A 12,030-nucleotide genomic window follows, 5' to 3' on the forward strand; every position below is an offset into this window, starting at 1 on the left:
TTACCTGCTAAGTGTGAGTCACTTTTCTCAACAAGATAGATGCTGCTATTAATGATATGCTACAGAAGATTCATTTTAAAGAAGACTAAGCGAAATTTTAAAGCTCTAAGAGTCTAGACTTGGCCATGAAAGTGCAGCCAGAATGGTTAGTCATTGGGGCAGCCTAATTCCATTGAAAGTCCTGATGCTTTACACTGGACTGAAGGAAAACACAATGTGCCACAAAACAGTTTCAGGTTTCTAGCATGGGATGCTGACAAGAAGGATTGCTCACCGTTGCAAGAACAGATTTGCTCCAAGCTGTGCCTTGGGGTGAGGACGCTGAGTCGGGCGGTGCTGTAAGTAGACATCATGCCTGGGTCCAGCTGAATGGTTTCCTTGCAGACACGGTGGGCACAATCTGACCCATGACATGGCACGTGAATTGCCTTCTTCATTCGGAGCCCAACGAGCTGGTCCATCTCTCCAGCTGATACAGTGATCTTATCTGCAAGAACCCGTGGTTCATACAATGAGCCATGAGGTTCTCCAACAGCCAAGAGCAGGTCCACTCCGTCAGAGGTAGCTGCAGGCTGCAAGCTGGCCATGTGGATATTTTGGCGCCGGGTGACAAGGATGTTTCCCAGAAACCTTTGCAGGTTGCGCCAGTGGTCCCCCACAAATTCCTCAGGAGAGAGATGGCGGAAATGTAGCACTACAGCCTTGTCCAGGGCCTCCTGTGTGAAGCACCACACATGGACATTGACACTGGTGGTGGCTGTAAATGTACCATCACTGACTGTCACATTCAGAAGATAGTGGCCATGGGGAAGTTTGTCTCCAGCAATGATCTTTCCATCTGCAGCTCCAACAGAGAAGAGCCCCTCCTGGGGCACTTCAGCCACCAAAGTATACACCAGTGTGTCGTGGGGATCTCGGTCTGTGGCGTGGATCTTGCCCAGAACACCTCCTCGGAAGGCTCTCTCATTGGTAGTGATGAATACCTCCAGGGGAAGGGCTGAGGGAGCATACTGGCTCTGCTCAGTCACTTGGATATTTATAAATGCAGATGATGACAGGGGAGGGATACCACTGTCAGAGACCTGTCAAGGAAAACAAGAGGATACATTATAGCTGTCTGCTGATTTACTGTCAGCTCACCTGACCTGACAGGCTGAGAAGGTTTTACAGAGGAGAGTGCCTTGCAGGTAGCAATGGGTGGAAACTGTCAGGCAGTGGTTTGGGAGTGAAGAAGGAAGGGTGCTAACTGGGAAAAACTGGAAGCAGTGTTGGATCTCATCTGGAGATGGCTTTACGAGACTGGCTCCAGGGCAAAGGCAGGTCAATCTGGCAGAATGCCTTCCAGCACGGACACTGATTGAGACCTTCTGTTAACAGAGGGGTCGCAGTCATTTCTGTGTGTGCTCATCAGCAGCTGAGACACAACTTGGCGGTTCTGATTCCTGAGAATTAATCATCTTTAGAGATGTTGACAGTCTTTGGGGCTCTGTACATAACTTAGTGTGCAAAGATATAAAGCAGTTACACACATCAATGCATTTACTCTCCTGGTCTGTTTAAGCCCGTATCCTGTCTCTGACAATGGCTGCCTATCATTAGTCAAGGAACCTCAAAATAAAAAAATGTGAATAATCAGATCATAGGAGAAGTTTCTCCCTAATTTTAGGCAGTTAGTGGCTGAGGTTTATAATAATAGTATCTAGCTTTTAGAACAGCTATTATTACTGGAGATGTATGTATTTTACATGTTGTTATCCTGTTGTTTCTAATGGGATATCCTTACTGATAACAGTGAAAAATAATTCATTTATCCTGTACCAATACAAATCCTTTTTGAAGAAAAGCTTAAATCCCTCTAGGATGCTTGGAGAAAGTTTTCAGGACCAGATCCAGGTCTCACTTTAAACTGGAAGTTGCTAGGATTATGCTGGGAAAAGTGATTGTCTAAGGAAACTGGTGACAGAGCACTTCTCATGATCGTATTATCTGATTTTATCAGTGTAGAGGCTGGTTCCCGGCTTCTTGTGGACAAACTTTTTGGAGAGATGAGCTCTGTATCTGGTTCCAAGATGCAGAATTTGTGCCCAGGCTGGATTTCTCCAAAGCCAGTGGAGTTCCCATCCAGCTGTGCTGTCCTAATCTCATTTTGTTATTACTAAACTTGGCTGGGTGAATTCATATACCAGGGGAGTAAGGCAGGCTATACCTGGACTTGTAATAGGTACTGTTCTTTCATTCTTCTGTTCAGGATGGATGATGTCACCAGCAGACCATTTGGTGTTACATCAAAGGCCTTCCCATCATTGCCCTGGGTGATCTGGAATGAATATGGTGGTCCATTTTCTGGGGAGTCTCTGTCACTCATAATCAGCTCCAGGATGCTTGTACCCACTGGGGCATTCTCCTGAAATAAGGAAGGATAATAGTGGAGAAAGGCAAGCAAGGAGAAAAGGCCTGGGAGCCTGCACTGCTCCTAAGACTGCTGCATCAGGAACACAGAGATAAATTTCACCCCAGTGCATGTGYGCTCTCTCTTTTCCCCCGTCTCTCTCTCTCTAATATGTGCACATTGGGACTCTTGCCATCACTGGCAGTAATGCAGTGGTGACAAGGGTCTCCCTTACATAGCATTAAATACATGGTAGAGTCACCTGGATTAATGTAGACAGCTGAGCTGCTGCCCTGGCTTCCCCCTAGAGTCATGTAAGTACAAGGGGAGATGAAAGCATGTTCTGGGCTCCTCTCTCTCTGAGTACATATGGATGCTTTGAGTCCAAGCTATGGGCTCGCTGGGTTATGTCCATCAGTGATAGCGGTGCTTGATCATGTGCTTGGGTCCGTGCTTTATTTTGTGGTGTAGACATGGACAAATCCAAAGGAGGAAAGGACTGCAGGTCAGGCTTGAAAAGTGTGAAAAGAGCTCTGCAGGCTCTGTACTAAAAGGACAGAAGGTGCCTAAAGCTGTTGGTAGGAGAAAATGGCATCTGTTCGCTATCTGCCCTGGTGGGTCCTGCCAGTTCTTTGTGGCAATGAGCACAAGCAACAGCATGCTTCCTCACTAACTCGCCCCTCTGCCTCAACAGCAACTCACACATGGGTACCTTAATACCCTGAGATGAACTGGGAGAACAAACCCCCTCCTGGCTTACCTGCACCACCACGCTGTAGTTGAGCTGGAAGAACCGAGGAGGGTTATCATTGACATCAGACACTTGGACATGTACAGCAACGTCACTGAACTGAGCAGGGTGGCCATTGTCTGTGGCTCGAACTGTCAGGGAATAGCTGGGGATCTGGAGAATTTATAGAGCATGGTCACTTGGAGAAGTGAAGGAATGCTGGCTTTCTCATATAGATGTTTGACTGTTGCAGCTTGTTAAAATGCTTGAGGCTTTGCATTATACCATAGCAATAGCTTTGTCCCTCAGCTAGGACTCTCCATTTACAAATCTTAAAGCACCTTGCTAAAGAAAATTAGCCTCGYGGTAGTTGTGGAGAAGGGAAACAACTTGCCAAAGATGGATGAGAGCAAGCTGGGCAAATATCCGTCAAGGGTGGTTTAGATAGAGTTGCTTCTGCTTTATGAATAAGGGATGGTCCAGATGACCTTTCAAGCTTCTGTCCATAACTATTTTCTATAATATGCTGAAGCAGAGAAGCAGAAACCAACTATGCTGGTTTCCAGTTTGGAGCTGGCTCACATCCAGCTATCTTGGAGCACTAGCAGAGCAGACAACAGCCCAGTGCTGTCACCAGCAAAGACTTTATCACCTTCCCAAAAGCCCAGCCTTTCTACAGCAGTATCTATGGGTCTAGTAAATAAACGAGTGAAAGATTTGCCTTCTCATTACAGTATTAGCATTAGGTCRTTCAGAAGACAGGATGCAACTTAGTGTGCTCCCTTAGTCTTTTGCGCCTCATGTTTTCTAACTCTCCTGTTTCTGTTATCTTGAACTCACCTCCTCCCTGTCCAGATGCTTGGCAATGCTGATCTGCCCACTCTTCGGTTGAATGGCAAAGTGTCCCAGTGGGTTCCCTCCCACAATTGAATATGTGATCTGATTGTTCATTGCTCCGTCCAAGTCATCAGCTGATACCTATTAGGAGGAAAAAACCCCTATGGTTCCTGGTCTAAGATGGCCTTGCCGAGGAATGACAGGCATAAGACCTACTTGTCATTTAAGCGTATTGGATTGAGCTTGTTTCAGATGAGGAGGAAGGAGGAAGGCAATTTACATAAGTTTCATTCATTAGTTTTTCCAAGAGAAAACTCTGAAAAACTACAACACAGGTTTTTTGCTCATTCTTTTCCTGGCTTCACCAACTCTGTGATGGTAATACAGGCTTGGCAGGGGACATCTCACTGGAATACCYTGGGCTCTGCTTTTCTGCCCAAGGAACCCCCTGCCTTCCCCAGGCCTCACAGGCTTTGGGCCTTCTGCAGTCATTTGTCTTGTTTGGGATATCCCCAAGCTTCTGTGTTTCTCTTAGGTATCTTAAGCTTTCACTTAAAGGTTGCCTTCTAAGGCTAAATGCCCTCCATGTCCATGGTCTATCATAATGCTGGCAATCATTCTCTTTTAAGTAAGGTCTGGATCTTAAGTGCTGAATGTCACAAACCTGCTGTCTGTGTCAGTCCCAGTGCACGCTATTGAAGATGGGGATCCCCTTTTCATTCAGTGGCTATGTTGAGGTATCTCTATGCAAAGGCAGAGCAAATACTGTGTAACATAAGTAAAARAAGAGAAAAAGACAGCTGGCCTGGTTCTTTATCATACCGTGAGGATGATTTCTCCAACTGCAGCATCCTCCCGGATATCAGCAAAGTAAGGGTCTTGGATGAATTCTGGCGCATGGTCATTGATGTCAGTGATGTTGATCACCACCATGGTGACATCACTCAGAGAAGCTGAGCCCTTCCTTGTCCCCTCAATGGATAGATAATATTCGTGACTGGCTTCGAAGTCCAAGCTTCCATTTATGTATAAGGCACCTGCATTGGCAGATGGATAGAAAAGGGCAGAAGATACTCTGAATAGATAATGTAAGGATTCTTGGAATAATGCAGATCTACTGAGATAATTGCCAAACTGCCAGCTGATAATCACAGAATGAGGTGCAACTGACCTAGCTTTGACATTATCTGGTTAAATCAAGGGATTGAAAATCCTGGCATCACATTTAAAAAAAAACTATAAGCAAACTGATTCTGCCATAACCTGCCTCATTCTGCTATCAAGTGTTTGAAGAGGTAAAGTAACCTCACATTCTGAAAGGTCTTCAGGAATCAGGGACAAAATCGGATGAGAATCCGACAGTGCTATTGAAAATTGTGACAAAGACAGTAGTACAGTATCACTGAACTGTGTCTTAGAGAAGCAGATGCAGAGTTGTGCAGGAGAAAAAGGTGCATAGAAAGATTATATGATTTGGAAGTGAAGCTTGGGATGCAGCGTGGAAGAAAGGAGGAGGCTGTTTATCTCGGAAGATGAGAGAGRAACAGGGACGGAAGATATGAAATGAAGCAAAAGCAAAACAAATGCAAAAGCAAAGTGAAAGCAAAAAAACCAAAAACATGCCTGAGTGCTTCAATGCTTTTCTGAGATTAGCACTGCAAATTTCACATAATTATTCCCTGGAAAAGACCCTGCTCAGTGTCTTTTAAGAGGTATGTAGTAAGGAAAAGACTGGTGTGGAAAAACTAGCAAGAGTCTTTGGGGACAGAGAAGCTGAGGAAGGCACCTTGAGTCAGGATGTTACAGCCAAGGGCAGAAGGCCACTGATAATGCAGCCAAGGGTTTGTTTCAGGGAGCTAACACTGGCCCTGTGATGGGCAGCTTTTATCAGATCATTGTGCAAACAGAGCAGTGCTTTACTTTAGCTACTAAACCTGGCTCGATACCTGCTCTTGGTTAATCGGATGGTATTTTCCACATTCATTGAGCACTACCTCATATAACTGCATGTTACCCTGGGCTACAGGTTCCTTGTGGGATCAGCACGGAGAAGGTTTTTAAATGAAATCACCTCCAGCATTATGAAGTGGAAAAATGTTCCCACCCTATTCTCCATGTATTCCTCATTCCCATAGAGCTGTCTTAGATCCCAGAGGTATTAGAGGAATCTTTCTGTTGATTTCAGTAAGATTTGAATCAGGCCTTAAGTGACTTGGCTGGTAAAATTTAGGGTAGAAGAGAAGACTGTATTCCCTATCCCCCATGCTGTACTCAGTGTAGGAGCAGAAAAGATTTGTGGCCAAGATGGACTAATTGGGAACATCAGGGGAAGCTATTTTTTAAAATGAAGTGTGCTGAAATTATTCTTCTTCCCCAGCATCCCCCCCCCCCACACACACACACTCTGATATGCACATGGGCACCCTTCAGCAAAAGAATAGGGAGGGGTGTTAAAGGCTGGGAAGATAGGAGGGAGAAGAAAAAGATCAGAGGACACATGCAGGGAGAGAGAGGGATGGGAATGAAAGAAGATAGGAAAGATCTTCAGAGAAAGATAAGGAGAAAATAGGGGGAAGAAAAGATGAAAGCAGTCTAAGAATCACATGAGTGGATCAGTATCAAAGAGCAAAGGCAGGAAAAGAGCAAGTGCAATAYTTTAAAATGGCTGAAGTCAGAGGGGAAAAGAGAGAAAGAAGTGCAAACCAAATGGAGAAGAACAGGAGAAGGAGCAGACRAGGACAGCTGTTGATGTTGGGTCAGTCTGGACCTTTCTGGGCACAAGACCATCTTACCTGTGTTTGAGTTGAGTTGAAATTTCCCGTGGTCATTGCCATTCACAATTTCATACTTGATCTCTGTGTTTTCTGTGTTGTCCCTCGTCAGCGTTGACAAGTTGAGAACCTCCGTGCCCACAGCCACATCTTCTTTTACCACGGCCACATATTCAGGGGCCAGAAAAACAGGCAGATATTCATTTAGATCCACCACAGAAACAGTGACAGTGCCAAGAGCAGAGAGGGGCTCTGGGGTGCCCCGGTCTGTGGCACAGACTGTCAGCTCAAATGCCGAGTGCTGAGAGTCCTTTAGAGGCTTTTCCAGACGAATCACCCCTGTTGTTTCCTCAATTGAAAAGTGTCCGTTGGCGGAGTCAGAGAGAGAATAGACCACTTCRGCATTGAGACCTGGAAGGATACCGTGACAGACTGCATTAATCCATGGGTAGGAATGCTGCTGTTTCTTTTTCTTTTTTTTTTTTAAACCCACTAGGACTACATGTACCTATGTGAATTTAAATTCTCAGGGGAAATGGAGGCTGTATGAAGATCTCCTTCAAGCRTGCTCCTGTCCTCCTGCAGATTCAATTATCTAGCCACCCTCACTATCATCTATCAGCATCACCTGTCTGTATGTACTGGTGCTTCCCATTTTTAATTCCTTTGTAAACTTCATTTCCCATCCAACAGTAGATAAATATTATCTTGCTTCTCTATTACTGTAAGTTCAATCTCTGCTTTGGAGGTTTAATGGAAACTCTCTTCTAAAGGAGCCTTAGCTATTTTTTCTGAGAATCTGAAATCACAGGAAAAATCTCTGCATCTTCAGAAGGACCACTCCAACCATATCATCTGCCCCTTGCAGATCCAAAGTCCCCTTTCTTCCCAATTATGTGGGTTCTCAGTCTCTGTCTTTAGGATGATTTCTGTCCAGTTTGGATCCAAGATAAAATTTGTTTTACAGTCAGTTGTGTCATAGTACAGTTTCTGAACTTGTCCTCAATGTCTGTCTGTGCATGTTTCTACAGACATTGCACTTCCTACAGGGTTGCAAGAATGCTGATGCCAGCCCACAAGTCAGGAACGTGTCAGTGATGAGATTCAGGTGCTTGTCTTTGCCAAGATTCAATCATCTATGCCCGTTGCTGCAACCCTTCCCTAGCTTTTAAAGGTTTCTATTCAGGATGAAAGATGAACTGTAGTAAAAAAAATGCATCCTATTCTGACTCACCTTCATCAAGGTCCCTGGCAGCAACCACAGCTATGGGTGTCTTTGTTGTGGTGTTGTCAAAAACAGCCACAGCGCAGTGACTTGGGAAGAATCTTGGTGCATTGTCATTCGTGTCCTCTATGATAAGCGTAATATCTGCCTGGCAGGAACGGCCTCCACCGTCTGTCGCCTTGGCAACAAGATGGTACATAGGTTTCTGTTCCCGGTCGAGAGGTGCAAAAGTGGTCAGCTCCCCTATTGGAAATAAGAGGAGATGGTCTTGTCTCTTGCAGCTGCAGTCTAGGAGAGTTTAGAGAGGTTCAAGCATGCTGTCTTCCTGATTGAACCATGGGAGACAGCAGACTGGGTTTGAACACCAGTTCTAATCCAGTTAATAGTGGTGATGTGTCTATGCCGCATTGCTCAGAGCTATTTTCAGATCATTGCCAGTCTTACAAGTCAGGCTGAACTTTATGTGAGGGATGTTATCATGGGATATGGGTGCTCATAAATAAATTGTACTTCTAAACACCTTTGTAAACCCTGCTGAWTTAAGCTTCCTGCAATGTAACGAACCCCAAGTGATCTCTAGAAGTATCAGTATATCTATTTGGAAAGGAGGAAACCAAGATCAGCAAATACACTTCCAAGACCGCTAAGACTTCCCTATAGAGTTTAGACCAAAACTTACGTTTCTAGCTCAAGTCAGTGCTTCAATACTTTGCCTATGTCTCCTCCTTGGGGTCTGGCTGTTAGCAATAGTGTCTGCCCTTCATTTTCATAATGTTAGTGCCAAACATTTGTAAATAAAGCTAGCAGGAAGACACGTAACAAGTGCTCCTCTATACCATATTGCAATAAAACTGCTGTTTGTCATCCCCTGCTAGCTTGGGAAAGTTAAAATGAACAGTCATTTTTGTTTGTTCAAGAGAAGATAAGTGGTAAGCTGTGGCTGGAAGCTGGTATCTCTCTGGTTGGCGAGGAAGAGAATAAAAACATCCAGTTTCCCTTATACTGCCATGGGGCAGGGTCAGATCTCACCTGTATGCGGGCCCAGTCGGAACTCCTCTGCTCCGGGGCCATGGAGGCTGTATGTTATCTGGGCGTTGCTGCCAACATCAGGGTCAGTCGCTGATATTTTCAAAATGAAAAGACCCGGGAGGGCATCTTCAGAGACTCTCCCAGTATAGAATATCTGGCAAGTACAGAAGGTGTCATTGGCTTCTGATCTATCTCCAAATCACCTTCACTCACCCTCATTCAATAAGGGGAAAACAGACTAGCAGAACTTTCATAGAAAAGGATAAACCATGTGGTTTACAGTGGAGCACGATGTGCCTAATGTCTTGCTGTTGTGAAAGAAAACCACAATACCAGGATATATGAGTGCAGACTGGAAGACAAGCCTGTTATGTTTGACACTTTTAAAGCCCCAACTGGAGCAGCAGTCAACTGTGAAAACTACAGTTCAGRAAGAATGTAGACCACTTGGAGAGAGTTTGGAGATCTACAAAATGTGACCTATGGTTGACCTAATCAGTGCTATTTAGCTTAAAAAAAAAAAAAACTGACAGGAATCATCTTAACTTTGATGCTCTGTAAGAGGCTGCTGCATCGAGTGAAGAAGCAACCTGGTTTCTAGGAACATTCAACATTTGGGAAGCTGTCTGACAGATGATGCAGTAAAACTGAGTAGCAGATTATCAAGGAAGACTGCAGACCTCCATCTCTAGGTCTCTAAGAATGGGTTAGACAAACAGTTTTGATAGATCAGTTCTTGTTTGAGACCGGAGGATGGAGTAGCTGCCATCTTGAGGTCCTTTTAAACCTGAAGTTTCTTTGTTAGCAAGTGTTAAATGATAGATATAATCTCTGTTATCCTTACTCTTACAGTAGGGTGGGGAGCTATAGAGTGCTATGGTGATATTTCAGTACCCATTCCTTATCTCTGCTGTGAGCATGCGAAGGTCAGTAATTCGCATCAGTGCCTTTGAGATGAGGGTCRCTGGCTGCTGGGAAGTTGACTGGGACCAGTGCACTCATTTCACACAGGTCTTTGAAAGTTTAGGAAGTGACCACTTCTGTTGTTTTCCACCTCGAGTGAAATCCGTGGTAGCGATCTGCTCTCTGTACAGTAACAAACCTCCTGATGGGAATCTCTTAGCTTAGCAGGATATAAAGCTTGGTAATTTACATGCCCCTACCCAGGAGGCTTCCTGGCATTGTTTATCTCCAAAAATTATCCTTCATAATGCTTAGGCACTCATTTACTGCTGGCAAACATGCTTGGAGGCTAGATTTAATGTTCTTGCTTGACGTGCAGCTTAATTAAAAGTGCTAAGCACAATCAAAGCAACAGGATCATGTGAGAAAAATTATGACAAGTCAAACCTCTTCACACGTGCTCCTTCTGTCCTTTCTTCCTCTCTGTTGCTTTTACTTCTTTCCAGCTGCTTCCTCATGCCCCCTAATATACCGGCACAGATGTCTTACCTGACCACATTCAGGGCTGTTGTCATTGATATCCAGAACAAAAATTTCCACTTCAGTGGTAGCCTGAAATTTTCCATCGGAAGCCATAACCTTGAGGAGATATTTCTCTGTATCTTCTCTATCCAGAGGCTTCTTAGAAGAAATTGTCCACTCTCCCTCGATTTGGTTAACTGTGAACTGTCCTAATACATCTCCTTCTAGAAGGGTACAGGAGACAAGATGAAGAAAAAAGGCATTTACATGGTGCTGAAAATCTGAAGTGACAAGAGATGGGGATATATGCATGTTCGCTCCCAGTCCTTTATGAGAGCCGACGGACTTGCAGTGGTGACACAGAAAGTGCATTGGTATTGTACTGACTGGGTGGGGAGTAGTTGGCTCCTCCTCACTGCACAGCAGACCCTGAGAAATACGCTTCATGTTTCTGTTATTTACTGTTTGAATCCTACAATGAGGAGAGGAAGGGGTTGGAAGGAGGGAACAGCTCCTAATTGCAGAAATGTCTGTGTAATGTTCTGCAGACGTGCATATTAGTTGCCACAAAACTGTGTTCTCTGTCACTTTCTAAAGCGTGTCAGTCTTTCYTGGTGTATATTCTTAAAGGGACCTGAGAGTTATAAATATCCTGCAAACATTGGTTGGGTCTTATTGTTACAGTACCATGTTTAGTTTCATTTGCTTTTAACTTGTAGATGCATTTAACATAGAGCTCTGTTATCTGGGGCTACGTTTTGATTTTATAAGGGGCAAATTTTGAGATACCCAGATAAATCCAGGCTAGGCAGGCTCTCCAATCCATCAGCTTCATGTCTCTCCTGCTGATGTTAGACAAAGTGGATTATAAAAGGGGTGGCTGCTACCCCTGGAGAATCCCTCTTTTCTGGCAAAGAGCTCGTGTCCTCTGCTGAACCCAAGCCTTTGGGCCAAAGGAGGGAGCACATTAGGTAATGGGAGGCAATGAAGAGAGGTGGCTGCAGGGCTTGTTCATGTTCGACTCTAAAAGGCTGTGCACAGCCAGGTAAGTTATGTTCACTCTCTTTCTGCTTTCATTTGAATTAGGGTGACGTGGTTGTGAATCTGGAGGCACCGGAAGGCCTCTGTTAGCTCTTCTTCTGACATTGGGAGACTCTAACCCATATTCAGATTTAGTTTCCTGCATTTGAAATCAATGTGCATATGAGGTAGCTGCTCCACAGCCATCACTATGATACCAGCAGGGCCACAGAGAGCTTTTGGACAAGATGGACCTTAGGTCCTCCTGATGCAACTCCCCTGGAAGTGGACTAAGAGCCCTTATTCTTCCGGGTAGCACAACTTGTGGTGCGACACCAGAATCCTAGCCCTGCCTCCTACCACAATGCCCATGAGAGGAACAGAGAGGAAGACCTCTTCCACTAATTCTCTGTCTTACTTTGGGGAAACAGTTTATGATCTGGGACAGATCTCCTCTCTGTACCACTCTTCTTTCTCTTACTATCAGGGAAATTTGGGCTCTTCACTAACGGATGACTGGATGGACAAGAAACTGGTGGACGCTCTTCTAGGCTAGTGCTTGAAGGGTCTTCTCTGTTTGGGTCTGAAGGGATTTGAGCACTGA

General features: G+C 44.7%; 1 protein-coding gene across 1 annotated transcript in view; it reads right to left on the bottom strand.

The window, feature by feature from the left end:
* FAT2 (FAT atypical cadherin 2) overlaps nt 1-12,030 on the bottom strand; it is a 65,204-nt gene that overhangs the window by 11,967 nt on the left and 41,207 nt on the right. Inside the window, exons 12-20 of the mRNA XM_026091384.1 lie at nt 10,434-10,630; nt 8,982-9,135; nt 7,962-8,195; nt 6,749-7,138; nt 4,779-4,993; nt 3,960-4,097; nt 3,150-3,293; nt 2,207-2,404; nt 275-1,082 (exon numbers count right to left, since the gene is read on the bottom strand). Coding sequence (XP_025947169.1) covers nt 275-1,082; nt 2,207-2,404; nt 3,150-3,293; nt 3,960-4,097; nt 4,779-4,993; nt 6,749-7,138; nt 7,962-8,195; nt 8,982-9,135; nt 10,434-10,630 — 2,478 coding nt within the window. The remainder of the gene's footprint in view (nt 1-274; nt 1,083-2,206; nt 2,405-3,149; nt 3,294-3,959; nt 4,098-4,778; nt 4,994-6,748; nt 7,139-7,961; nt 8,196-8,981; nt 9,136-10,433; nt 10,631-12,030) is intronic.

The sequence above is a fragment of the Apteryx rowi genome, unplaced genomic scaffold, assembly GCF_003343035.1.
Source record: "Apteryx rowi isolate R43461 unplaced genomic scaffold, aptRow1 scaffold_90, whole genome shotgun sequence".
Taxonomy (NCBI): Eukaryota; Metazoa; Chordata; class Aves; order Apterygiformes; family Apterygidae; genus Apteryx; species Apteryx rowi.